This window comes from Erithacus rubecula (assembly GCF_903797595.1).
Source record: "Erithacus rubecula genome assembly, chromosome: 13".
NCBI lineage: Eukaryota > Metazoa > Chordata > Aves > Passeriformes > Muscicapidae > Erithacus > Erithacus rubecula.
In genome coordinates, this window is record NC_136665.1 from 2222290 (window position 1) to 2249762 (window position 27473).

General features: G+C 49.3%; 4 protein-coding genes across 11 annotated transcripts in view; 2 read left to right on the forward strand and 2 right to left on the reverse strand.

The window, feature by feature from the left end:
• The window catches only part of RAF1 (Raf-1 proto-oncogene, serine/threonine kinase), a 37124-nt gene extending 33923 nt beyond the window's left edge, over window positions 1–3201 (forward strand). For all 5 annotated transcript variants that reach the window (XM_079316771.1, XM_079316770.1, XM_079316772.1 and 2 more), the window contains 3 exons: window positions 486–617; window positions 1156–1290; window positions 2161–3201. In XM_079316771.1, coding sequence (XP_079172897.1) covers window positions 486–617; window positions 1156–1290; window positions 2161–2301 — 408 coding nt within the window. In that variant the 3' untranslated portion in view covers window positions 2302–3201. The remainder of the gene's footprint in view (window positions 1–485; window positions 618–1155; window positions 1291–2160) is intronic.
• MKRN2OS (MKRN2 opposite strand) overlaps window positions 1–15645 on the forward strand; it is a gene marked incomplete at its 5' end in the record, with an annotated part of 68487 nt that extends 52842 nt beyond the window's left edge. The window contains 3 exons of the mRNA XM_079317190.1: window positions 12729–12833; window positions 13431–13593; window positions 15158–15645. Coding sequence (XP_079173316.1) covers window positions 12729–12833; window positions 13431–13593; window positions 15158–15404 — 515 coding nt within the window. The 3' untranslated portion in view covers window positions 15405–15645. The remainder of the gene's footprint in view (window positions 1–12728; window positions 12834–13430; window positions 13594–15157) is intronic.
• On the reverse strand, window positions 5920–11946 carry MKRN2 (makorin ring finger protein 2). Its single transcript, XM_079316785.1, has 8 exons — window positions 11591–11946; window positions 11021–11149; window positions 10226–10374; window positions 9280–9590; window positions 8325–8539; window positions 7338–7448; window positions 6752–6896; window positions 5920–6362 (listed from the first exon to the last, which is right to left on the reverse strand). The coding sequence occupies exons 1-8, from the start codon at window positions 11917–11919 to the stop codon at window positions 6219–6221; spliced, it is 1533 nt and encodes a 510-aa protein (XP_079172911.1). The 5' UTR covers window positions 11920–11946; the 3' UTR covers window positions 5920–6218.
• A 743-nt stretch (window positions 15646–16388) lies between the features above and the next one.
• Window positions 16389–25608, reverse strand: TSEN2 (tRNA splicing endonuclease subunit 2). Of its 4 annotated transcripts, none has more exons than XM_079316789.1 (12): window positions 25571–25608; window positions 24406–24595; window positions 23575–23656; window positions 22862–22898; window positions 20639–21161; window positions 20471–20548; window positions 19953–20003; window positions 19173–19311; window positions 18138–18174; window positions 17394–17505; window positions 16897–16986; window positions 16389–16457 (listed from the first exon to the last, which is right to left on the reverse strand). In XM_079316789.1, the coding sequence occupies exons 2-12, from the start codon at window positions 24577–24579 to the stop codon at window positions 16398–16400; spliced, it is 1383 nt and encodes a 460-aa protein (XP_079172915.1). In that variant the 5' UTR covers window positions 24580–24595; window positions 25571–25608; the 3' UTR covers window positions 16389–16397. The 4 variants fall into 4 exon arrangements, with proteins under 4 accessions (XP_079172915.1, XP_079172916.1, XP_079172918.1 ...); XM_079316790.1 differs by having other exon boundaries at window positions 24406–25245; window positions 25450–25576; XM_079316792.1 differs by lacking the exon at window positions 25571–25608 and having other exon boundaries at window positions 24361–24595.
• Between the last annotated feature and the right edge of the window lie 1865 nt (window positions 25609–27473).

Below are 27473 nucleotides of genomic sequence, written 5' to 3' on the forward strand. Positions count from 1 at the left end.
CATAATTTTGCAGATATGTTAAAATATTCCTGCATTTCTTCCGTGATCTTCAATATGTGTTGTTTGGCTTTCCCATTTCCTGACCATGGTTTGGTACCAGTTTACATGAGATTAGAATTTTGTATTTTACCCTCTAACCTTGATACCAGTTCAGGAACTGATGGTGAAACTCAGGCTCAGTCCTGTGTAAGATGTAACAGGAGTCAATAAACATTGCAAATCTAAATAATATATTTTTCTAATGGCAAGATGCTTGTTCAGTTAAAGCATTAATGTTTTTTTGTATGCTGTGAACTGTACTGATATTTTAATGAGATGTGGAATAGCCCTGCCTGACCTTCTCCAGGACTTTCCCTAAACTCATCAAAGGTTTGGGGGTACCCTTTGCTCACTCATTTCTAGCTGAGCTCACTGGCTCCGCTTCCCAGATACTTTCCCTCCTGTTGTGCTTTCTGGTTTTGTTATAATTTGTTTTTCCCTGCCAGGCCCCTGAGGTGATCCGGATGCAGGACAGCAACCCCTTCAGCTTCCAGTCAGATGTCTACTCCTATGGAATAGTGTTATATGAGCTGATGACAGGAGAGCTGCCCTATTCCCACATCAACAACAGAGATCAGGTGAGGAGCCCTCTGGGAACACTTCTCTTTATTTCTGGCCTTGCCACTTGCCCTTGGTCTCCATAAATACAGGATAAATACAAATGCAAACCTACTGGGGTGGTGGTGACTACCTGCTTTGTTTCAGCAGTAAATGGGTAACTGGATGTTCACCTTGGTATTGATAGTACAGGTACTTAAAAGGTACTTGTTTATAAACATTTGAAGTGCCCTGTTAATTTATTCCCAGCTTACAGCTTTTGCTGTGCAGTAAAATACTGGTTTATACATTTGCAGTTATGGGAAATTCCCATTTTGGTGTAAATATGCTGCTGCTGCATCAGGAAGATTGGATTTGGTGCTTTTTACTAAGGGGAAAAAAATCCAGTAACTGTCCAGGCTTTGAATATTGATTTATTCTTTACCAGGCTGTGGTGTCACTGTTAGCCAGCCAAACCTGCAGGGCTGTGCTGGTGCCCTTTGGGACTGGGTCCCATCCCCTCAGGGTAAAGCTGCCACAGTGAGCCCTGTGTGAGCTGTTTTGTGCTTTGTTCTGCAGATCATTTTCATGGTTGGCAGGGGCTATGCTTCCCCAGACCTCAGCAAGCTGTACAAGAACTGCCCCAAAGCCATGAAGAGGCTGGTAGCAGATTGCTTGAAGAAAGTGAGGGAAGAACGACCTCTGTTCCCACAGGTGAGTGGGGTGTCCTGCACAGGTTTCAGAGAGCCATTAGCACAAACAGGATTGCAGATAGAAACTGTGCTTGATGGAAGTGCAGCCTGTGTCCTGTTTCTGTCTTTGTCCATCATGCAGCTCTTTGGGCAGTCTGTGTTTTGGTGGGACTCAGTTTCTGTAAGTCCATGAAACACAACCTGCAGCATGTGCAGGCTGCTGTGTGCTGGGCTAACACAGAGCAGGCTTTCCACACCTGACCTGTCTAGAGAGGAGCCAAACCCCACCCTCAGTAGCAATGAAATCTATCTGGATATCCATTGTGTTTTAGAGTAGGGTTGAGGGAATGAGAGGCCACTCCTCCTTCCCCACAGCTCTGAACAAGCACACAAAATCCACCGGGGGATGTAAATTCATGTGGTAATTCTTGGTACCTTTACAAAGGATGCTCTACCTTTTCCTGTCACTGTGAGGATGGGGAAGGTACTTCCTTATACTCATTAATAATGAGTAATTCATTAATTAAACATCAGCAATTCTGGAAAAATAACTTCTTGTTGTTGGAATCAAGCATTGTTTAGAAAGTTTTTTCAAAGTGCCAGGCACCAGATGCAGTTCCTTCCCTGTTACTCTACTGGGGGATGGTTTAGATGTCTGTGAACTGATGAAAAACACCCTCCCAGCCTCTGAAACTCCCCGAGGCCTCACAGCACTGACAGTGGTGGGTGGAGTTGGATGTTAATGCTCCGTGGGGCACTGAGAACACAGAGTTGGAGGAATCCAACTTAGAGCCGTGATTGAATTGGGTAGGGATGAACAAAGGAGTGCATGTTTGAGTGGAAGCAGAGGCAGCTGCTGGTGCCAACAGGCTCTGAGCTGCTCTCCCCACAGATCCTGTCGTCCATCGAGCTGCTGCAGCACTCTCTGCCCAAGATCAACCGCAGCGCCTCGGAGCCGTCCCTGCACCGCGCCGCCCACACCGAGGACATCAACTCGTGCACGCTGACCTCCACCAGGCTGCCCGTGTTCTGACTGCTCCCCTGCTCCTGGGCCCTGCTCTGGCTGCAGCACAGCACAGCAGCTGTGCCTCCCACAGGAGCCTCCTGCAGGCTCCCCCAGCAGCCCCCTGTGCCCCCGCGCAGAGCGGCTGCTCCGGATCCGTGCGCGCCTCGGCCCGCGGGCTCCTCACGCCTTTGCTACCATCTCTTCTTCTGGGAGAGGTAACAGACTACAAATCAAGAGATCTATTACTATTTTTCTAATAGATGCACTTGAGCCTTATTTTCCCCTTCCCAGAAGCGATGACTGTTCTTTGGCAGGGGCTCTGGCTGGGTTTGCTCTGTGCTCAGTGAGGTGGCTCTGAGGACAGTGATGTTCTGGTGCTCTGACTGCCCCATGCCAAGTGCCACCTCACCCTGGGGAGTTGTGCCTGGAGTGGGAAGAGGAAATAACTCTGGAAATCAGCTCCTGCCTAAGAGCTTCACCAAGCCAATGAAATAAGTTCAAATGCTAATTCAACACAAAATAGTTTTGCAATAGTTTTGCACATAGAAGAAAAACTCTTGCAAAAAGGATGGAATCTGTTGTGAATTGTCCTGCTCAGAGAAGGAGGAGAGCCAGTCCTGCTTTGGTCATCTTGAGAATCCTCCCAGCTGCTTTTGGTACTATGGACCTGTTCCTGCAGCCCAGGCAGGGTGAGTGAGGAGTGCTGGGGGCTGGAAAAGGCTGAGGGATGCTCCCACCTCCTGCAGAGGCTGCATCCCAGCGGAAGCTGTCGTCCAAGAGATGCACTAGCAAGAGGAAACTGAGCATATACAGTTTTTCTTGTTGATTTGGGTTTTAATTTTGTTTTTATTGCTCCTGAGAAAATGCATTTATTGTAAGCCAAGGTTCCTCTGATTATCTTATTTTAATAAAATAAATTAAATTTTAGGTTGAAGATTCAATGTCATCATTTTAATGTAGTCATCCACAGTTCTGAGTGGGACATCTGCATTTGGAATACTCAAGGAATGACATTCTGAACCATTTTTTAAAAGTAACTGATAAATAATAGCAGTGCAAGTAAAAACACACTTGATAAAACAACCTCTACATTTCCATTCACGTGACAAGACAGTTTTTGTGTACTGAAATGATCTTTCAGCAGCAGCTGCTTTGGACACAACCCTGATGTGCTTTCAGGCTCTCTCCTGCTCATTGAGGTGCAGGTGAGTTTTTTCTGTTGGCTGAACTCCATGGAGAACAGGAATAGATGCCTGAATCTAAAAATGGATTATTTCAAATAGCAAGTGGTGAAATGTGGTTTTTAGGGCACGACTGGAAGCCCAGGTTGGGATTTTGCCTTTGTGGGTGCACAGGGAGTGGGGACAGGGACTGGCTGTGCCCTCTGCACCTCCACCCAAAGCTGCTGGGCACAGCTGCTGCCCTGGCTGGCAATTGTGGCAGTCCCTGTGTCCAGCTCTCCCTGGAATGCCCAAACAGCCACTGCAGCTTCTTCTCTGCAGCAGCAAAACCCCACAAAGCTCCTGTGGAAGGGAGGAGAGCCAGACACAGAAATCACCTCCAGCTTGTCCTCAGAATATTCTATAACACATCAAGGGTAGAATATTAATTCCTGGGTGGTAACTGAGAATGCCCATAAGCTTTGTTTCCTAAATAGTGAACTGAGACTTGAAGGAGACTGCTCCATATAGTTCTGCATGGTTTTTAATAATAATACTGGTATTTGGACTGCAGTTCTCTCTAAATATTATTTATCTCTAATTTTCTTTTCATTATAGTAAGCTTGAAACATGAAGGAAATAAACCCCAGAAGAGGTAAGCTGTTTTTGCTTTAACTCTGATTTCCCAAAGGAAACCATTAATTTTTAATTGACATCTAAACTGGATCATGTGTCTCTTGAAAAAATGAAGTATTTTTGATAAGTAGGTTTAATTTAACCAGCACTTGATGTCCAGTTAAATGAAAGGTGCTGAGTGAAGAACTTATAAACTCAAGACATTTTAAGTCCCTGGTAGCTTTGAAAAACAAATTATCTTTTTAATTTCTACTACTCAGACTACTCCCCATGGCTTCTTGGGGCAAAGAACATCAGGAATGTCTTGTCCAAAGTAAAGAACATCCTCTCCACTGATTTATTTTTTTTTTTTGGGTGTGTGTGTGTGTATTGCTGACACTATTATTTTCTGGAAAGAAAAAAAATGAAAAATGTATGTGCAGGAGCAGATGGGAATGAGCTTCAGTGGGAGGCTGAGGGCTGGGGAAGTATTCTGGGGTATTTTTGGGTGCCCCTGAAACATTCATCTTAAAGTGTCACATCCCTTACAGGGATAATTTACCTTCTTTGTAATTGCACTGATTGGACTTAAGACTGACTGCAGTGAGCACTGCTAAAAATCAGCTTTAGGGGGGAGTAATGATGGGAAAGTTGAATTTCCAGGTGGGAACAGAGGGCACAGCTGGCAAGGGCAGAGGGGAGGAGCTCCTGACCCAGAAATGCAACAGCAGCTGCATGGATAATCCTGGAGTCACTGCTCTGGTGCCAGGTGAAGATGTTCGAATCCCAGATTTGAATCCCAGTGAAGGCTCCTGCTGTTCCCTCCCAGCAGGGACCCAATCCTGGTGTCACCACCCAGGGCTGGCCCTGTTTGCCCAGCTGGCAGCAGCTGCCTGCTCAGCTCTCTCTGAACACATTCTCCTTCATAATTTTCTACCTGGTGGATCAGGACTGTGACCATCATTGATCCATGGGTGGTGATTACAAACCTTTCCGCTCTTGGCCTTGGTTTCTTTCTGACAATTTTAAAGTATTACTTTTATGCTTTTATACTGTTATAGATAATAACCAAACCAGTTCCACACCTGCCTTCCATTGCAACCAGACTGTTGTAAAATAAACCCCAGGTCTTGATTTGTATTTGCAAACACTGATCAGTGTCACTCCAAGCCCAAGTGCTTTACAGGGACCTGAGTCAGGGACAGCTCATGCTCAGGTGTGTCCATGCTGTTACTCAGCAGCCACTGGAGTGCACACTCAGTTCTTGGTGTAACTGCAAAGTTAATAAAATGACTTGGCAGAATTAACTTCTGCTACCAGATTTCACAATCAAACTGCCTTTGCCACCCCAACAGAAATCAAATTTTTAACAAAGCCAGAATTCAGTAACTATTCTGTTAACTCAGCAGAGATGTGCAGTAATCCCTCAGCCTCCCCGAGCCATCAGCATTGCTGGGGAAAAGGGGAAGGGAGGCACTGGGCTGCTGCAGAGCTGCTGCTGGGTGGGTGAGAACAGCTCCCTCCCTGCTGCAGCTCCCCAGCTCCAGTGTGTGCAGTGAGTTCAGCACTCAGTGCAGCTGCATTTGCTTTCCAGCAGGAGCCCTGCTGACTGAGCACTTGAATTAGTGTCAAACAGGGCTGGGAACTGGCCTGGCAGCACCTGCAGAGCCAGGCCCTGTCCCCACACACCCAGAGAGGCCACCAGACTCTCCTCTCAACTTCAGGTACTATTTGAGGTATAATGTACCAGCTCCTTTTTAAGGAGAAAACCCTACACTGACCGTTATTCCCAGTGGGTTTTGTAGTTTTACATTTAAGATGATTTAGTGGAGAGAAAAACCCAAAAGCACCCAAACTCTATTTAGCAACAGTTTTTACCAGCTTAAGCTTTCACTAGACCTGTATTTACACTACCACTCAGCTCACAAGACAGCATGTGTTAGGCCAGAAAGGGAGAAAACCCTCCTGGGATTAAGGGATTTTTTTCCATGCAGCCAACTTACTTTTTTTTAAAATATATTTTAGTCTTTTGTTGTTGTTGTTGTTTTTGCTGTTGTTGCCATATAAAAACTATCTGAAAACTTTACCAGGACTGCACAAGTAACCACCAGGGCACGTTTTGTTCTACCTGTGCTGAGTGAGAGCAGGGCTGCTCAGCAGCTGCCGGCCTCAGGGGGCAGCCGCGGGCTCCTCCTCGGCCCCGGAGAGGTGCATGAACAGCTCCCCCAGCTCGGCCACCTCGCCGTCGGCGCCGGGCGTGCTCCTGCTCTCCCTGTCCTCGATAAAGTCCCACAGGCGCACGGAATTGAAGAACTGCAACAGAGGAAAAGCTGCCTCAGCACACAGCCTGCCTGGCCAGGCATCTCCTGTAAAAACCAGGCACAAGCTGACATCTCAAAGCTGGCTTGGAGCCCAGGGTGACAGCCAGGCTCTGCTGTCCCAGAGGTTTTACCCCATCCCTGCACAGGAGAGCAGCTTTGAGTTGTGTGGGTGAAAGCTTTAAGGGCAGAATTCCTGGGAGGAAAGGTCTGAACTGGCTAAAAACACAAAGCAATGATCATTTGCAGTGAAAGGAGAGGTGCCTTCTGTCTGCAAGAACAACCTTTGCCCAAGGAGCAGAGAGGTGTTTCATTTTTCGTGCACCAGGAGCCCCTCCCAGCAGCAGGGACGTGGCACAGCTGGGGGCAGCAGCCCCTCCTTACCCGCACAGTGCCCTCGGAGCTCAGCTGCTTCCGGGGCTTCTCGGGCTCGGCGCGGCTCCCGTCGGGATAAGCGTGCAGGTACAGACACTTCCCTCCAAAGGGACACGTTCCTTTCCCCTGCTCAAAGTACTTGCAGGGCTTTTTCCTGAGGCAATTAGAAGAGAGGGGGTTATAGCCTTCAAGCTGGAAGGGAAGGAGATGCAGTCCAGTCCCCACAGCCTCAGTGACGCTCTGGTAACACGGCCATGCCCGAGCTGAGAGCAGTGGAACTCTTCCATTTTCCTCCCCTGTTCTCCTCAGTCACCAACAACCTTCCAGGCAATTATGGCTCAGGGATCCACAGAAGCCACACAAAACCAGTTTTGGCAAGTGGGCTGGAACACATTCAACATTTCTGAGCACAGGGAGGCTGAATTTCTGAACAATTACCCAGCCACAGAGTGAAGCAGAAGTGTGACCAAAGAGGAGGAGCTCTCTGCAGAGTGGTCTGTAATTACATTAAAGTTTAAAAATAAAGGCTCAGCAATTGACTGAGTCTTAGAGCAGCTAAAGAACAACGTGAGGTGTGGGTGATTGCTGAACTTACCCCACTCCCTGCTTAAATGCTTCAATCAGCTCATTTTTCTTCTCCTGCTCTTCCACCCAGTACACACTGGGGATGACAAACTCGGAGATCACCCGGCACTCGGGGCAGGACCTGCAGGAACAAGGCAAAACAGATCTGGTACTCTGGTACCTCCCACACTGAAACCCTCCACAGATCTGCCACAGCACTGAGGATCCTCCTGAGGGAAAGGATCCTGCCCACCTCAGGCAGCAGACACCTCCTCCCACGTTAGCACAGCACTTTGTGTGCATTTGTTGGGAGTTCCAGCTGGAATAACCCAATTCAGGGCACCCATGGCTTGTGTTTGTTTCTGGACTACAGCAAAAGCAGCAGGGATTTCCTGAAAGTACAGAAACAAACTGTGTTCTGTGAGTGCAGGAAGCCAAAAACACAAGGTGTCTGAGCCTTCTGAAATGCAAGCAGCTGATGGTCACTACAATGAAAGCTGGAGTAAAAGTTATTTCCCACCTTCAGCATGTTTGTAACTTGAGAGATGTTCAAAGAAGGAAACTTCCCTAATTGGATGTTTTAAATTCTCTCACCTGAGGGGGAACATGTTTGGGACACATTTTTTTGCAGAGCTAGAAGATAAAGGCATTTACTGAGAGAGATAAAAGTGTGGTTAGTGTGACATTTACGTGAAGCAAGCTGTAATTTAGAGAAAAATTCCCTAATTAAGTACATACATAGGAAAAACTGGAGTTCTTGGTTTTGCACACAGGTCAATGCAAGACCTGTGCAAGGTTCTAGCTGTTCCAGAGTCTGCTTAGAGAGGGCTGAGCTGCCACTGGCCCAACTTCCCACACAGGGCCATGGCATTAGGGGAACCAAAGGACACATCCTGCTGTTTGTGCAGGCAGCTCTCAGCCAAGGCCTGGGCCTGGGCAGCACCTGGAGCTCTGCTGAGCTCTGTCCCAGCTGCAGGCTCCCCTGAGCAGCCCCAGCACCCTGAGGTGCAGCACTCACTTGATGATGGGGTTCTCAAACTGCTTGGCACACCTCCACTGGCGGATGCAGGACAGGCAGTACGTGTGGGTGCAGTTGGACAGGATCCCAAACCTCCTCTCTGAGGCTGAGGGCTTCTCATACACCACCTCCATGCAGATGCTGCACACCTTGTCCTGGCTGGCCTGGATGGCAAAGGCCCTCTCCATGTCGTGCTCAAATGTTGCCATGCACATCTGTCAGGGGAGAGAGTTTCTGTGGGTGCCAGCCTGGGAAAACAAAGTCCCTCTGGGATCTACTGCAGGGAAAATGTGGAACATTCACTGAGGGCATCATTCCTCCCTGTCACTGTCAGAGTTTAATTTCAAGAATGTTAAATTCAGTCATCTATGTCAGCCTTCAGTGTTCTCTCAGCTGTCAGAAATAAAGATGCCAGGGTGCTTCATTCACCCCTTTCTGCATCTGTCAGACAACAGGGATTGAATTATTTGATGCTTCAAACATCCCAAAAAACACCTCACTGAACAGGTGCCACACTCAAGGTGTTCCTCCGATTATAATTAAGGCCATGTTCATCCACCAGATGCTAGTTTTTACCCAGTCAAGGAATTAGTGTCTTATTTCTTTCCTCCAGCACTTTTCATCCCAGCAGTGACAATCCACAACCATTCCTGCTCCCATAGCACTGCAAGGTGAGCTGGTGACTCAGCCAGAGACCACCCAAAGACAATCTCCTGGAATGTCTCCAGGGTGCTGTGGGAGAAGGCAGCAGGCCAGTCTCTGATGAGGATGAAATGGGAAAAACCACAAGCTGCTACCTGCAGCATCACTGCCAGTTCAGCTCAGAGCTGCCCATTAGCAGCATTCTCTAGACAAGCAGCAGCTCTTTTCAAGCAGCTCTTTCTACCCAGCCCATTTTCAGAGCAGGCAGCCCCACCCAGAGCCCGGGCAGAGCAGCTCTCCCAGCCCCCTTTACCATCTCGTGTGCCTTCCTCTGCTCCTGGTCGAAGGGGTGCAGCACCTGGAGGCCGCAGATCTCGCAGAGCTGCCCGTGCAGGTAGAGGCAGCGCTCCCCGAAGTGGCAGGCGCCGGCAGCGGCGTAGGGACACAGCTGCTCTGCGGGCGCGGGCGGGGGGCAGCCCCCGGCGCCGGGCTCCTCCAGCCCGCTGCAGATGGCCTCCAGGTACGAGTGGGGCTTGGCCTCCTCGCTGTCGCCGGGCTCGCTGCAGCACACTGCAGCCCCGGGGCCGCCGGGCCGCTGCTGCTCCTCGCTGGGGCCGCACAGATCTGCGGGACAGGCACAGGCGCTGCGCTCAGCCCCACCGCTCCCTGCTCCCCAAATCCCAACCATTCTTCCCACCGGGGCCTCAGCTCTGAGCCCTTTCTCATCAACAACCACAGGGCTCTTCCCAGGCTGCCTACTGAAGAGTTGAACTGCTCACAAACGGACTAAAAAAACAGACCTCCAGGATCATCGAGTTTGACCAATCCCCACCTTGTCACCCCGCCCAGAGCACTGAGTGCTACATCCAGCTGTCCTTTGGACACCTCCAGGGATGAGGACTCCCACTGCCTGACCATCCTTTCCATGAAAAAATCCTTCCTGATGTGCAGCCCGAAGCTCCCCAGGCTTGAGGGTTCAAACAGTTACTGACTGTCGGGGAGCAGAGCCTGAGGTTCCCCCACTCCATCCTGCTGTCAGGGTGGACAAAACACTTCCCTCTCATCCCTCAGGGAGCAGGATAGAAGCAGACACTTCACAGAGTCAGGGAAAAGGATGACAGGCAGAGTGTCTGCACGGAGGAGGCTCCAGAAGGGAGTTCTGGGTGGCCTTGGAACTCTGACAATCACAGGAGACACCACCTCCCTTCTCTGCCTCCCTCCCCAGAGCCCCGGGGAGAGCAGAGCCGCCTCCCACTCACTCCTGTCCCGCAGCACCAGCGTCCTCTTCTCCCTCCGGCTGCGCGGGGCGGCGGGGCCGTGCTCGGGAGGCGCCCGGGGGCTGCCCGGGGCCGCGGGGGGCGGCGGGGCCGCGGCTCCGCCCGCCGCCGGGAGCCTCACGTGGTCATACCTGCGGCAGAAAACCGGGATGGGGGCCCGAGACACCCACCCGACACTGCTCCGGGCAGGGAGAGATCCCAAGCATCCCGCGGAACCGGGGAGACACCCAGCAAAACCGGGGGACTCCGAGGGGAGCTCCAGGCTCCTCATGCAGCAGGGAATTCCTCCAGGAAGGATCCGGGGCTGCCCCGTGGCACATCCCTGATGGATCCATGCCCAGCATTCCCTAGAGTATTCCTCTGGGAGTTTTACCCCGCAGACTCCAGGGAAAGCTGTGGAAGTGCTCAGCCTCCCCACCACCCCGGGAGGAGGGTGCTTTGCTCCGAGGCAGAGCTGAAAGTCCCCAAAATCGTGCCCTGGGATGAGCAGGAGGGCGGCTGGGAGCTGCACCAGGAGCTTCCAGCCTCCCCACGGCCTCTCCACGAGCACCTGCAGCTCTGACTGCAAGAACTGCACGGAAAATACACATGAAACCCAAAGCTCAATTTCTACAGAGCAAACCAACCCCAGAAACTGAGCCAGAGCAAAACTCCACTGCTGGGGGTGAAAGCTGCTTTTGGCTCAGGCAAAGCTCGCATTTAATGAGTGGTTTCATTGCCGGGGTGCTCTCTGCTCGCTCTGACAGGATAGGAGCCCTCCCGGTGCCCGGGGGTTACCTGCAGCGGGAGCCGTAGGCACACTGCCCCTTCTGGTAGTACTTGCAGATGGTGGAGGATTTGCTGGTGGCCAAATCATGGGAGAACTGACACTTGCTTCCCTCCCGACACACGCCCTGCAAGTAGTACCTGTGGAGAGGCGCGGGTCAGAGCAGTGCGGGCAGTGGGGGCGGCGCGGTTCGGTTCCGTTCGGTTGGGTTTGCTGGCACAGAACCCCCGAGGCTGGCTAAGCCCTCCCGCCCACCGCCAAGAGCTCGGAGCAGAGCACCCCACGGCCACTGCAGGGATGGGGACCCGAACCAACCTCCCCGGGCCGCCCCTGCCATTACCCGAGCGCCCTTTGGGTGAGCAGAACTTCCCCGAGGAGCCCTGCAGGAGCCTTTCCACGCTGACCCGCTTGTTCCCCGGGCGGGCCGCGTTGGATGGCGCAGGGGGCAAGGGTGGCTCGGGGGGGCACGCAGGCGGCGCGGGGCGGAGTGCGGGGCCGTGACGGCGCGGGGCAGGGCTGTGCGAGGGCACTGAGGGCTGTGGGGGCGCCGAGGGCTCCGGGCCCGGCCGGGCCGCGCTCACCTGCACGTCACCTGCTTCGTGCTCATCGTGCCGCCGCACTGCCCGCCCGCCCGGCTTCTCACGCCGCGCACGGAGGTTCCGCGGCGCGGGGGGCGTGGCTGCGGCCCCGCCCCGAGGGCGCGTTTCCGGCCGGCCGGTTTTTTGCCGGCGCGCCGGGCCATGGCGCTGCTGCGCGTGCGCCACTGCCGCGTTGTGCTGTACTGCCGGCGCGCGCCGCCGCGCTGCCCCGCGTGCGGCGGGGACCTGCGCCGCGCCGGGCTGGCCGCCGCGCCTGTCCGCCTGCGCTGCCCCTTCCGGCACGGCCACGGGCAGCCCCGCGCCTTCCTCATCAGGCCCAGCCGCGGCACCTTCCTAGAGTAACCGCCAGGGGGCGCTGCGGGAGCGGGGACGGGCGGGAGGGGAAACGGCGGGAACGGGAATGGGAGGGGAAAGGGGAGGGAAATGGGCAATGGGAGGGGAAAGGGGAGAGAAACAGGGAATGGCAATGGGAGGGGAATAGGGAAAGGAGAAGGAGATAGGGAATGGCAATGGGAGGGGAAAGGGGAGGGGAATGGCAATGGGAAGGGAATAGGGAAAGGAGAAGGAGATAGGGAATGGCAATGGGAGGGGAAAGGGGAGGGGAATGGGGAATGGCAATGGGAGGGGAATAGGGAAAGGAGAAGGAGATAGGGAATGGCAATGGGAGGGGAAAGGGGAGGGGAAAGGGGAGGGAAATGGCAATGGGAGGGGAATAGGGAAAGGAGAAGGAGATAGGGAATGGCAATGGGAGGGGAAGGGAGGGAAATGGAGTATGGGGAATGGGGAAATGGGAGGGGGAAAGGAGGAGAAAGGGGAGGGAAATGGGGAGCAGGAGGGGAAAGGGAAAAGAATGGGGAATGAGAATGGGAGGGGAAGAGGGCGGGCACTGAGAGGAAATGGGGCGGGAAAAGGGCAGGAGAAGGGAATGAATGGGAAGAAGGGGAGGTAATGCGGAAGGGGAGAGCAGGAAAAGGGAAGGGAAAAGAGAAAGGGGAAGAAAGTGAAATGGGAAGACAAGAGAGGAGAAGAGGAAGAGGGAAGGGGATGAAATGGGAAGGACAGGGAATGGAAGGGGCGGGACAGGGCTGACCGCTCCGGGTCCCCTTTGCGGGGCCCGCAGCCCGGCCGGACAGGGCCGCTCCTGCCCCTCAGCGCCCCCTCTGCTCCTCCTGCAGCGGCTACGACGGGCACAGCGACCTCCACGTGGGAATCGCCAATTCCCAGGGTAACCGGCACCCCGCGGGTCCCTGCCGAGCCCCCCACACCCCGCAGGAGCCACCCCCGCTGCCCTGGGAATTCCAGCAAGGAATATCCCGGGATGGGCTCATTGGGAATGGCCTCACCTTGCAGCAGAGCTCCAGAGCAAATCTAGTCCCCTGAATGGGTTAAACAGGCACTCAGTGGAATAAACAGGTGCCTTCCACCCCTGGAATAAAGACCTAGGCTTGCTTTAAATGAATTATCATTTAATTTAGTTTAATATGGTTTTTGCTATTTCTAAAAACACTCCTAATTAAGTAACATTTTTAAAAGCCACATTAAAAATCCTGTTGGGTTCTAACTAGAGTAGGCCCACCCTGCAAAACGTGATTTTAGATGTGTACTTAATACAAAACGTGGTTAAAAATGAAGCCTGATTGTCCTTAAGTTGCTCTGATTATTAGAAGAGACAAACTTTTTTTCAAAGCGTGCTGTGAAAATGATTGCAGGTTTTTGCTGGAAGCTAGACCCCCATTTCCTGCTGGGCTGATGGGAAGCTGAGTCAGAAGAAACCCCAGCAAGGGCTGTGTGTGTCCCCTGCAGCCCATTGCTGTGTTTGCAGGTGTGGTGTACAACTTTGACCAGGAGGGTGTGCACAGGGCTGGCAGTGGCTGGGAGCAGTGCATCTGCATCCCCCTGGTGCAGCCAGACATGTGGGAGCTCCTGCAGCACTGGGACAACCTCCTGGAGGAATTCTCCTGGGAAGAGGCCTGGCTCCCTCACAGGTGTGTAGGGAACAGCTGGGGGGTGTTTGGGATGTTTGGGGCTCATTCAGAGCCTGGTGTCCTTTGGGACACACATTCCTGGCAGCCCAGCTTGGATCACCCTCAGCCTGGCCTGGCTGGACAGAATGTTCTCAATTTTAAGTAAAACTCTGCTGGAATGTAAAAGCTCTAAAGCAAGAGGTGACTTTGGAGAATTTTGCATTAAAGCCCCAGTTCAATGAAACATTACCTGCAGGCTGCTGAGTATGAAAGTCCAGGCACAATTCCATAACTATTTTTCTAGGTTTCAGCAGTTTGAGGTGTATTTGCATTTAAAGGCTGGGCACAGTGATGGGATTCTTGCCCAGCTGTTGTTTTTGATGTCAGTGGCTGATTTCCAGCTCTTGTGGTGACAGAGCAGCTCTCCAGGAAAACACCAATCCTGGGATTGTCCCTCAGTGAGAGCAGTAACACAGGGCCTGCCTGGGTGTCACTGAATGAGTGTAACCATAAGATAAAAGAAAAAACCCCCATGAAATCAAAAGCACATTTTAGCAATTGTCCATGTGCTGACTATAAAATTTTCAGGGATCAAACATTATCCCCCTAAAGGAGATGGAAAATTTTATTTAGAACAGATTTTTAAAATGTTTACAGAGCTGGTAAAGCCAAGATAATTCATGTCACTTTTACAGTTCCATGTAATATTAAAACTGTCTTGATGAAAAAAAAAAATCACTGGCAGAAGGTCAGAGATGTGTGCATCCCTTCTCCAGGCTTTTCCCTGGTTTGCATCTGCCATCTCCTGACACAGTGACCTTTTTCCACAACCACACCAGAGACCACTGAACTGAAAACAACTCTTAATTAAATCCTCTGCTTATTTTTGCAGTGGACAGGAACTGCACCAAACTAATCCTGTAACTCCTTTGGGCTCAGGCCAAGCCTAGTTCTGGTTTTCTTGCTAGCTTTTCACTTACTGTAGTGTAGTAGAGAACATGACTGATAGAAGGATTTTAAATGAGCTCCCACACACCCGTGGTAGCACACAATTAACTCTGGGGCTGCAGGAAAGAGCTGGTAACAATAGCTGGAAGAGCAGAGGTTAACAAGGTAAAAGCCAAGTGTAAGAAAGTAAGAACTACTCATTTTTGTCAAGTCTTACAGCCCTCTCATAGAGTTCAGGCTGGGAAGTACCACTTGTGATGAATATACTGAACCACAGGGATCCAGGGGAAGTTCCTGGAGAGTGTTCCTCGAGTAAACACTCCCCAGGAGTGGAGCTGAGTGGGAGTGCCCTGCTGAGGAGGGGTTTGGGGCAGTGGGTTTGGATCGGTGGGAATGTCTCTGCTGAGGAGGGGTTTGGGGCAGTGGGAATGTCCCTGCTGAGGAGGGGTTTGGGGCAGTGGGAATGTCCCTGCTGAGGAGGGGTTTGGGGCAGTGGGAATGTCCCTGCTGAGGAGGGGTTTGGGGCAGTGGGAGTGCCCTGCTGAGGAGGGGTTTGGATCGGTGGGAATGTCTCTGCTGAGGAGGGGTTTGGGGCAGTGGGAATGTCCCTGCTGAGGAGGGTTTGTTTGTTTCCCAGGTACGATGAGCAGCAGCACAACTGTTTCACCTTCGCCCTGACCTTTGTGAACCGCCTGCGGCAGGGCCGGGGCCGGGAGCCCCTGAGCAAAGCCCAGTTCACAGAGAGCTTCCTGCTCCCCCACACCAGGGAGGCCTCCAGGTACCTCACCCTGCACCAGCAGCTGGCTCACACAGATATCTACATCGTGCCCCTGGCAGAGCAGGAGCAGGACAGCGAGGCTGCAAACCACAGCTTGCTGGAGTAGCAGCGACAAAGGAAGGGCTGAGGCTCCACAGCTCAGGGTTTAGGGTTTCATGTAGGTACAAACACTGTAACTTCAGCCTGCACCTCGGGGAGGGATCAGGATACTGAGCTCGTGCATTCCAGTGAAGTAACACACAGTGGACAAACGGCACAGAATTTCCATGGGATCTATGCAAAAATGTTTTCTGATTTAGCATTCCCTGTGTGCTCTGTTCTGCAAAGACACTTCACCCCAGAAATCAGAACTGGGCTCTACAAATGGCTGTGGGAACTTCAGCTGTAGCAAACCAAAATGGCCTTTTCCTGTCACCTTTGTTTACTGAGTGAAGAAAAGGGAACGTGCCCCAAATCCCTGTCTGTTCATTCCCTTTCCTTTAATTACTAATAAATATATCAACAGATACATCCAGCCTCTTTGCCCGTCAAGGTTGCTCATTCCATTCTGGACTGCATGGTAAAGGAAAGAAGCCAAAGTGGAATTCAGGCACCTGAATGTGAAGCTGCAAATCCCAAGGGAAGAAACAAGTCTCACCCAGATGGGGGGAAAGGTGCCCAGGCCCCAGAATAAATTTCAATTCTAGGACGAGTTCCTCAATTCTGAGCTGTAATTGTAAAAATAAGTTCCAGGATCTCAACTGCAACAACCCAACCTCTCCCCAAATCCAAATCTCAATTTGCCAAGACTGTGAAGTCAGGTTTGAGCTGCCACAGTATCAGAAACACCATTCCTACTGACTGCAGTGTAGCCACAACTCAAACATGCACCTTTTTATCTTGTATTTTGATCTGGGACACAGCTTTAATTTTTTCCCTTTCATCTGTTACATTTTACAGTAAAGTATGATACAGTAAAGATGATACACCTCATTTTAAACAGCATTTATACACATCAAGAAAGTATATTGGTAGAAAATGTTCTGAGGCAACAGTTATCACAGGATCAGGTAAAAACAAGAAGTGGTTTTTAAGAAGTGGAGTTTTCTTGTGCAGTCAGTTAAAATTCATCCTGCTCACTGCGCTCACGGGAGGAAACCCAACGAGTCACGATCAGCTCCTGAAATAAAACCCAGCAACTCTTAAGGAAAAAAACCCCAAAGCTACAGAAAATCAGAGAGCAATGGGGACTTGGTCTGTAAAATGGATGTGTATTATGTGATCACTGAGATATTTTAGTAGATTACTGTGTTTGTTCCTGAAGTGAGCTCAGTTCTCACACTTTGCCCCTTTTATTTCTGAACTTATCTTAGCCCTGCCATCTCCAAGTTTTTTAGAAATCCCTATCTGCCCATGAAAATGCTTACATGCACAGTATCAGCAACATTCACATTCAGATTTGCAGATTTTAAGTCTATAGAGATCCTGCAATGCACTTTTCATGATTAGAGGCATGAAGAAATTTAATTTGATTGCAGGCACATGTGCAAAACCCCAATCAAGCCAAAGAACGAGGCACAGCTCTCCCAAGGAGCTGCAGAAAAGCAGGAAGCACTCACCTGAACCTTGATTCTCTTCATGCACTCTGGGGTTGACATCTCCTCTGCAGTCATGTCAGAGGGTCTGATCAAATAGCACAGCATGAGCTCCTGGGGGCAGCCAGCAAACAGGAATTTCAGTGGATTGTGGAAGCACTGTGAAGCTTACACAGAAAACCTCAGGGAAATGTTAGGCCCACTGCTCAAAACAAAATCCTGGGAGATGGAAAGGGCTTTAAAAACAGAAGTGGCAAACAGGAAACAAGTGTCCCTTGGGTCTTCTTACTGTTCCTCATACAACTTTTAACATTCCTACAGGTGGCAGAACTTTAATAATTATTATTTAATAATAATTCTTCCAGGATTCACCTGGATATTGACAAAGGAAACTTCTCTCCCTACTGATAGCTCAACATATTGTTTCAGCAGGAAGATTCTCTTTCCAGCCTCACTCCAAGTCCTGCCCTTTGGAGTCAAACTTTACCATCCCAAAGCTGTTTTTACCCCAGAACTTGTACCTTGGAAGCATTTGCAGTTGTTCTGTTCAGCCCAGACAGGGACATCCAGCTGAGGGGTCTGCGAAGGGAACCTTCAAAATTATCATCCACCAACTCAGCAATGACAGAGTAACTGGAAAACACAGCAGGCAGGACAAGTCACAGAAAGGGAATTGCCATTTTCTGAGGACAACTCAAGAACTAGAGGCTAAAAACTGGCATTAAACAATCTGCCAGCTTGCAATCTGTGAAATTGAGTCTTTTCTCTGTAAGGAAAAGAGGAGAAATACGGAAGTTGTGGATGTGCCCAATGGTGCCTTCCCTTCCCACCCTTCTGATGTTTGTAGCATTCTCTTTGTTAATGCCAAGCTGACATTTATAACCAATTTATTACCTAGGAGTTCAACCTGACTAGACAACAAATAAAGAGAATTATTATCCCTTAAAAATTCTCCCAAATTACATAAATTACCCAGACCACATATTTTTCTAAGTCACTATTAAAAAATCCAATTATTTTCCTGAGTGCACCATCATGAGTACTAAATCCACCTCAACTTGTAATTTTTAATGCCTGTTATTTAAAATCAAAGAAATGGTGTCATTTAGCTCCTCTGCTAAAAGGATTTTCACATTGCCAGTGTGAACACAGCTGGCAGTGTATTTTGAGTGATGAATATGTGCTGAACCAGTGAAGATGCTAAACTGGTGTGAGGGAAATTCAACTGGAGGCAAAGGAATGAGCCAGAAACACGAGTGTCAAACCTGGCATGGTAGAAGGGGGGCCCTTTTCGATACAGCACTGCAATGAAAGAGAAACACCTCAGTTAGATCACAGTTTCAATGAGTTTCATACCAGGGCCCAGCAATACTGTCCAGTGTTTGGTAAATTTTAATTACACAAGACAAAACTTCAATTCTCCTGAATTCTGCTCAGAAGGAGGTTGTCCCAGCAAGTGGAGAGAGGCAAGAGCAGCAGTGTGGCTCAGGGCAGGTCAAAGGTAAGGCAGAAGGAGCAGAGCAATTAGCAATTGTCATAGGAAAGAGGTGAGGATGGAATGAGCAGGGATGATGAATTCATGAGAGCTACACAATGACCTAAAGGACTTGCTCAGCACAACCCCCAGACTGTGCCACCACTTCAGCAGCATTAAACACCTGCTGGGCTGCACACATCCAAAAATACCTCACTTAATGCACATTCCCCTGTAATAACAGGCATTACTGCACTGCTTATGTTGACATGAGCTAAATGGAGCTCTTGAATTCCTTAGCAAGGACACCACTAATTACTTCTGTAATATTAAACCCCCAACCAATAATAAAAAAAAAAGCCAAGTCCATTCTCTATCTCCCCCCAAAACCCACCCACAAAGAACCAGTCTTAGCAGTAAGTTCAGCAGAAGTCCAGCTTCTCTTAGATGGGATGGATGAGGTGCATGAACTTGAATGTGAATTGGGATCTGGATTCAAACCTAGACTGTCACAGTAACAGCAGCAGATGTGTTTAGAAGGGGACAAAGTTGGGAAGCGAATTTCAGTGTTATCCTGTAGGAATTATGAACCTCATGAAGCACACCAGACCTTCCAAGCTGTCTCTTCACCTACTGGATATGGGATGTTCCTTTCCACTCACATCCCAGCTTCACTGCTAACCCCCAAAGTCCTTTGCCAACTGCAAGCAGCAAAGGCTGCTCCAGTCCTGCAGCTCCTCACTGCATTCCTCTCTGGGCCTGGAGCTCTGCCTTGCCAGGAGGAGGGCTGTGCAGGAAATGATCCCATTTTTGGGGAGGTACTCACAGAGATCTGTGCCATACTTCAGCCCCACCTTGGGCACCCAGCCCTTGCCTCTGAAGTAGTGGTAGGCCATGTAGGTGGTTTTGAAATCAGGCTTCACCTCACTGAACACTTCCCACAGCTTCACAATGCTCAGGGGCTCCTGCAACCCACACAGCAAGGTCAGTGCACTGACAGAAACCAGCCATGCTCTGCTAACAGCCACACATCAAATGTCACACCAGCCAAATAAATACCACAGGCTGCTGCACAGAGCACCAGCTGCAGACACTAAAACACAGAACCCCTAAATTCAAGACAGGAACCTGGTACTCTTAAAGAGTGGGTGTTTTAGGCAGTTCTCAATCAGTCCCAATACACCCCTGCTAAAGGAAAGGCTGACAAATCTTAAACTAAAAGCACAGCTTTGAATTATTATGGCATTGTATGAATAACAGCTTATTAGAATTAGTGTTTAAAACTCCAATGAATTTTGCCATCTCAGGTGTGATTATTCACCATATTATTTCTACTATATTTCCTGCCTAAGTTACAACAAAAATCCTTTCTCTGCAGACAGACAGTGCTTAATTTTATTTGTCTTGGTAAACTTAAAGCTTTCAGGCCTGTATTTCCTAAACAGAAATACCATTACTTGTAAGAAAATCTTCCCAGTTCCTCTGTTTGGTATTTCCTCCAACAGAATTAATAGCACAAATCACTGCCATACAGGTAAAGACTCACACCAAACCACATCCAGAGAAAAAGCATCCCCAGTAATCCAAAATTAATCCAATCTCTTACCTCACCATAATAAATACTTAAACATCCCAGAGCATACACCAAGAAAAAAGCCTGAAAAAACAAACAGAGTCAGTTTAACTGATAGCTACATTCCTCCTGCAGTTTATACACAAAGCCTTGCAAGAACAAAGGCTTCATTAATTTTCTACAATGTCACCCCTGCTGAATGCATGGTGTTAAAACTAACACAGAAGTATATTTAGAAACAGCAGAATTGAAACAGGATTCATACAGATGTTGTGCTCCTGGTATTTCTATATTTAAGTCCTGCAATTGGTCTCTGTGTCAGTAGAATTACTCACCTAAAGCAAGTAGGATTGAACCTTACTTTTTAACCATCTAATGTAATTATCACAGCTTATTAAAGCTAAGTTTAATGACTAAGGCAATCCAGGTACTTGGGAGACACAGGAGGACCCTGTATTTTAGAAACATGTTTTAAATGACACTGTAACACAGATTAAGACTTACTTTTTCAGATGAAAAGCAAATTAACTTGCACTGTGCTTGACACATACCTCTTCTAAGCTGAGTTGTAAATACTCAAAAATCCTAAATGGGTTTTTTCTGCATACTAATACTTCCTTCTTGACAAGCTACAAGAAAAAATTACTATTATTAAAATGTTGAAGTGGAAAAAATACCGAATTCTGAAAGTAGCTTTCCCTAAAAGATACTTTTCTTACATTCTCTTGTGCATGAGTGGAATCATCTTCAGGAGAGGAGCTTCCTTCTTCCTCCTCTTGCACCAGCACATATTCTGGAGCACATTCCCTTGAGTCCATCCCCTCCCAAGAGCTCTGCTCAGGGCTCTGCTTCACCTGGCAGCCACGGAGCACAGGAGGATCCCTGTGGCAGGAGCCTTCAGCCATTTCCCTGGAGTGCCCCTGTTCCTGCTCCCCAGAATCCCCCTGTTCCTGCTCCCTGCTCCTGCCAGGACCCACGGCCGCATGTCCCTCCTCGGAGCCCCCGTTCTGACTCTCAGGGCTCTGGGCTCCTTCAGTGCCAGCAGAATTCTGGCTGAGCTGTGCATGTCCTGGCCTTGGGCCCCCTCTGGTGCAGCTGTCCCCAGTTGGTTCAGCCCCATCCCCTGTGGAGAGGGGCAGCCCCAAGGGTTTGGTGTAGTTCTCCAGGATTCTGGTGATGGAGCAGTTGTCGAGGCCCTGCTCCTGCAGGACACTTTTAGCCCACTGCACACGGCGCTGGTACCTGGGAACAGAACCAATGAGGGACTCTGGGGATTCCATCCTTTAATTAACACTTTGAAACCCCAGAAGCTTTGGCACAGTTCACAAACACCCCCCAACAGCTGCTGGCCACAAATGTGATCGATGCAATGGGGCTCCAGTTCTCTAGGGAGCTTCATGAACATGAGGATTCTGCTGCCTCCTCTGCCTTTGTCTGGCCTTCCCAATTTCTCAGGCAGCAAACACCATTGCTGAGCCCTGCCCAAGCTGCTGTGCAGGTACAAGGAGCAGGAACCTCAGCAGGCAGAAAGTCCCTTCTCCCATGAAAGCCTTAAGCCTGAATTCCCCACAAAACCACGCTGGAATTGCAGGATTAAAACATGGAACAAGAGCCCTCTCTCTCTTGAGCTTTCACACAGCCAAGGACTGAGAGCAGGAGCTGCAAAACTCTGCTTTAACTGTCTTGGAAACAGCAATGGCACAGCAGAAACACCAGTGGAAAAATCTCCAGCATAAACCACCTAAGCCCCCAGTTATATCCCTGAGGAACAATAATCCCATCACTGAGATACTGACAACTTTCAGCTACTATTTCTAATATTTTTCAATTATGACAGAGTTTTTCGTGCCTTTCCAGTTCCTTCTCTTGGAAAATAACATCAATATCCAGCTGAAACATGACTTCACTCTGTGAAAGTGCAAACCTTCTACAGCATTTTTTATTTCCCTGAACAAAATCCTCAGGCAGCAATTTCAGCCCAGGTAACAAAGACAATTAAATGCAAATTCCTTGTGTCAACACAAATACAAGTGCCCCTGCAGGCTCCTGATAAAGCTGGATAATTCAGTGCTGTGTTCTTTGTTATATAAAAGACACTCCTCTTTGTCCTATTATTTAATTACCATTTAATTTGCACTTCCAGGTCTCTACTGAGGCAGAGCATTTTGTGCACCAATAAAATCACTTTTATTGATGCTCAGCATCTACAAGCAGCAGTAACTGCAGTAACATCAGTAATAATATGGTTGCTGTTTTTCTTACTAAAATCTAGGGCTGCAGGAACACAATTTTCAAATTTAAGTGCATTTTTTTTAGTTATCATAAGATTAAAACCAACTGAGTAACTCACCTGCACATGTTTAATAGTTTATACACTGTTTAAGCAGAAAAAGATAAATATGTGGTCCAGCACTCTGTTTTGCTAAGTGCACAAACTACCAGTGTTAACTTTAAAAATGTAATTATACTTACCAATGATACTTAAAAAAAGGAAGATATCAATATATTGTAAAAGTTCAAGAGCTGCTTCAGCTACACCATAAAAATCCCATATGGAAATGGAAGAGATATTTTACAAAGCCTGCCCCAGAAACTTCTTTTCTTGCTCCTCACCTGAAGAATGTTTATTATGCTTGTAATTGTGATTAATTAATCAGCCTTGGCTTCTATTCAGCAATCAACACCTACAAGCTGACATGAAAAACCACCCTGAGTATCATCCCCTACCCTATTTCTACTTCATCTAAAGTGATTTATAAATGAAATATGTATAATATTTTATATATAATATATATGATATATATATTATATAAATGAGAGAACAAGTAGAAGCAAGTCACCCTCATTATTTATACAGCCAACAACCTGAAACCCAGTATGAGAAAAAGAAACCAGAATAATCTGTTTCCTAAAAACACCAAGAAAAAGGCAAATTAACTTACTTTTGAGATGTAATTATGGGCATGTTTGTGTTAACACCTGTGTAGAGAAAAAACCAGACATTGTTTTATCAGTATAAAGATGGTTTTGTGTGATTTTGATCACTAGGGTGATCTGCAGCCTAGGCATTGTCTCCATTTTCAGTCCTCAAAACCATTTTGGTTCCACTTTTCAAGCAGGGACACAGCAGAACCAAGAAAGGTACAAATGTAGCAGCCTGCACATTTGAAGAATTGAGAAGAATTTGAACAATCAGAGAAGAACTAAATACACTTTTTTCTCCAGACAATTATGGAGGAACAGGATAAAATCCAGTGAAGGCCAATGAGACTTCAATGTCATGGGAGAGGTGAGTAAAAAAAAGAGATTTTATATAAACAGCCAAGAGCAGACTGAAAACATCACCAATTCTTCCCTCATCATTTCAGGGACACCAAAACCTGCAGATTAAACCCCAGGAAAATAAGGATGATCCCTTTACTTCAATCTTCCCAAGCAAGGTTGGGGAGAATGCACTAAGGAATTATCCACATGGATTTCATATTGTTGGATTTTTCCTAGGCATGAGAGATGGGGAGAGCAAGATAACCTTCACTTGATCCAATCCAGCAGATTATCCTTCTGCATGTAATTTATAAAAATACACCTAGAATGAGTGAGGAAAGGTGAGAGGAGCTACCAGAGCAGTGCTGAGGCACAAACAGCCCCCATTTACCTCTCCACTTGGCCACCAGCTGAGGATCTGAAATGCTGAACACTGGCCTGCTCCTGGACAGGATCCCTTTTCCAAAATAGCCCTGCAAAGGACAGGAAAAACCCCACATTATCTCATGGCACAAAACCTGACTTATTTCCCAGCTGTAAAATGTGGAATGGTGAGATCAGCTGGAACAAACAGCTGAACTCCTGCAGCATTTCAGCTCTGCCTAAGCTTGTTTAGCTGCTGGTGACTGGTTCAGAATCAAACACCTGATTTAACCAAGTGTTTAAATCCCATTTAGCCTGGAGAGTGTTGGGTCTTTTTCCTGAATTCTAAATATTTGTCAGCCAACATCTCCCAGCCAATGTTTGAAGACAACACCTGAAATCAAAGAGATACCACTGTATTAGAATGCTGCTGAAATATTATTCAGACACAAAAAACTTCACACAGCTCGTTTTACACAGGAATAAATCACTTTGAAGTGAAAAGAATTATATAAGCATTTATAAAACATTAATATTTCAACCCCCTGAGCTCTAAAAACAAGAAAATGCTTTGAAAAGTTGCATGAAATGTTGAAAGGAGACATGAACATGAAGGCTTTCCAGCTGTTTCTCAGTTCACTACGTCACTTCATTCCAAAACTTATTTGCTTGGATAAGAAAGACTTTTTGCATTTGATACAAAATACACTTTTTGTACTGATTTCAGGAGAGAAGGGAAATATGGAGAATCACAGGAGGCTGAAGGGCCAGGAAAGCACAAAGGCAGCAGATTTGAACCAGCATTATGTTTTACCTGCATTTAAAACACAACAAACATTGTGCAAACAGGGTGCAGCACCTTGTTGTAGAGCTGTTCAATGTCCTCGGGGTTCCTCACAATCACATTGTTGTTAATGATCTCAGCCTGGCACAGCCTGAAATCCTTCCCCCCCACATCCACAGGAAAGGGAGCCTCGTACGACTCGAAAACTCTTCTTTTCCTTCTTGGGGGGTGAAAAACTGCTTCTGCCATTTCTTAATTTATCCTCCTAAAAAGTGGAAAGAAAAGATTTAACACTCTGGAATTAAGGTTCACCCATTTTTCTGTGTTTCAGCAAGACCCTTTCTAAATTGCAAATTCTCTGTGGATCCTGCAGGGTAACACAAGTTTAATTCTGTAATTCTTACACCAAACAAACAAATAAACACAAGCAGACATGTGCTGAGATCTCTGATCTGACTCTGGGGCATCCAGGGATGCTCCACAGCCTGGAGTTTATAAAGGAAACTCCAGTAATAAAGGAGTAGAACACACTCAGGAATAAAGCAGAGGAATGAGCACAAGAGCAGAAACCACCCAAATAAATAAATAAGAAGCGTTCTGAGCAGTGTGAGCTCCAGGAGCGCTCAGACAGAGCTCTCAGAGCAGGGTGGGGTTGCTGGGCTGTGTGTGAGCCCGGGGCTGGCTGGGGGCTCCTGTGGGTCCAGCCCAGCTCGCATATCCCGAGATAGTCACAGATTGCTGTGCCCAGCACTCGGGAACACATCCTGGGAACAGCCGTGCCGGGCGGCATTCCCTGCCTTACACCGGGATCCGCCCGCCACGGACGGCGGGGTCCCCTCAGGGCTGGCCGGGATCCCTCAGGGATGGGGAATCCCCTCAGGGCTGGCCGGGATCCCTCAGGAATGGCCGGGATCCCTTTAGGGATGGCGGGGATCCCTCAGGGATGGGGAATCCCCTCAGGGCTGCACCGGGAGTCCCTCAGGGATGGCCGGGTCCTGCTGCAGGACCCGCATCGGTCCCGGGGTGTCCCGGTGGGTTTGGGGGCGGTGCCCGTCCCGGGGTGTCCCGGTGGGTTTGGGGGCGGTGCCCGTCCCGGGGTGTCCCGGTGGGTCTGGGGGCGGTGCCCGGTCCCCGGGGTGTCCCGGTGGGTTTGGGGGCGGTGCCCGTCCCGGGGTGTCCCGGTGGGTCGGGCAGACCGAGCCGAGCCGGGCCGTTCCGGCCGCCCGCGCGCGCCACGCACCGTCACTGTCACCGTCACGTCACCGTCACCGCCGCGCCGCCACCGCGCCTGCGCACTGAGCCCGCGCGGGAACGGCCCCGCCCCGAGCCCCGCCCCGCCCTCTCCGTCCCCGCCCCGCTCCGTCCCCGCTTCATCCCCGGTCCCGCCCCATCCCCGCTCCATCCCGCCCGTTCCATCCCCGGTCCCCCTCTATTCCCGTCCCATCCCCGCCCCGCACTATCCCCACCCCGCTCCGTCCCCGCCTCCGCTCCATTGCCGCTACGTTCCCGATCCCACTCCATCCCCGCCCCGCTCCATCCCCGTCCCGCTCCATCCCCGGTCCTGCTCCATCCCCACCCATCGGCCCCGCTCCATCCCTGCTCCGCTCTGTCCCCGCCGTGTGGCTCCGGTCCCACCCTGGCAGAGGTGGGGACGCGGTGTCCCGGCCCGCGCTGCCGGCCCCTAGCAGGGGATGCTCCCGGCAGGGAAGGAAGGAATGTGCTCTCGGGTCCGTTGCGGGGCTGTCCCCGCCGGGATGGGTGATGTCCCTTCCCGGGATGCGGTGATGTCCATTCCCGGGATGGGTGATGTCCCCGCCGGGATGCGGTGATGTCCCTTCCCGGGATGCGGTGATGTCCATTCCCGGGATGCGGTGATGTCCATTCCCGGGATATGGGTGATGTCCCCACCGGGATGCAGTGATGTCCCTCCCGAGTCACAGTGATGTTCCCACCCCACGTTCAGGGGCAGGAGATGATTTTTTAGCGGTGTGGGGACTCAAGGACAATGTTCCACTCATTTGGCTCTGGAACAAAGCCCGTGGCTCAGTGGCCACCCTGACAAGGCACCGCTGTCCCACAGGTGAGGCTGATCCTGCAGCTCAGAGCCGGCTCGGCAGGGCGTGCTTGTATCACAATTAAATAAAATACAAAGCATTTTCACAAATCTTCACCATTTAGGACCAGGCATCCCTTTTTCTACAGTTTGAACCTTGCTCATCAAACCCAGTCTCACCTCCACCCACCACACTCCTGCTCCTGGTTTGAGGTTACCCTGGGAGGTGCCACTGTCACACAAAGAGGATCAAGACAATTTGGCTCCAGGGACAGAGTCTCAGCACAGAATTCTGATTCCCAGCAGAGATCAGTGAATTCTCTGATGAAAAGTTGTAATAATACGTCCCTCTTAGGAGGTATTTTATCTCTCATTCCTCTTTTTATGGTGAGCCAAAGGGCAGGCAATAATGGTTACAAGGCCAGACAGGAATTATTGCACAAAACATGAGAACACTCAGCCTGTGTTCTTATAGTTATTGCCTGCAGAGGTTCACTTGATACACCAGCTCAGGGCTTTTAATTTGTTTCGATGTTGATTCACATAAGTGTTGAAGCCAAACCTCAGAGGGGCCTGATGTATTCCTGTCACCAAATACAGAGCTGCTCTGGTAACTTCATTCTCAGAGCTCTGCCATTAAAACACCCAAATTAAAATATTCCAGGCAACAAAATGAAAGTGACACAGCATCAGAGATGTCACTCTGATTCAAAATTCCTTCTAAATTGGTCAAATGAAGTTTCACTTGAATGAAAGCAGGGCTTATCTCTGCTAGCTGTGTCTGTATTTTCCCTTTGTGCAGACACATTTACTATGAGATGTTCACTGCAGGGAGAAGCAGACAAAACACGAGGAGCTACAGGCCACTCACACTCCATTATCAGTGTGCAGCCTTGGAGGGAACCCACAGCCAGACCCTCAATTAGCTCAGTCACACTCCTATTTCTTTAGCCAAGTATCTGCTCCCGTTCCTGATAAGCCCAAATGCTGCTGCAGACAGAACCTGCTGTCTGAAGGACAAGCTCTGGGTGAGTCACTCCACGTTTCTTGTATCTCCCAATTTCTTCTATCAATAATTGTACAGACACTC

Coding starts and splice junctions, on each gene's coding strand:
- TSEN2 (XM_079316789.1), bottom strand. CDS start 24,579: ATGGCAGAAGCAGTTTTTCACCCCCCAAGAAGGAAAAGAAGAGTTTTC. Junction 22,899..23,574: donor GCTGGTGGCCAAGTGGAGAG/GTAAATGGGGGC, acceptor TTCTCTACACAG/GTGTTAACACAAACATGCCC. Junction 17,506..18,137: donor CCCCCCTTCTACCATGCCAG/GTTTGACACTCG, acceptor TGTGTTTTCCAG/TTACTCTGTCATTGCTGAGT.
- MKRN2 (XM_079316785.1), bottom strand. CDS start 11,919: ATGAGGAAGGCGCGGGGCTGCCCGTGGCCGTGCCGGAAGGGGCAGCGC. Junction 8,540..9,279: donor AGAGGAAGGCACACGAGATG/GTAAAGGGGGCT, acceptor CTCCCCTGACAG/ATGTGCATGGCAACATTTGA. Junction 6,363..6,751: donor GCTCCGAGGGCACTGTGCGG/GTAAGGAGGGGC, acceptor CCTCTGTTGCAG/TTCTTCAATTCCGTGCGCCT.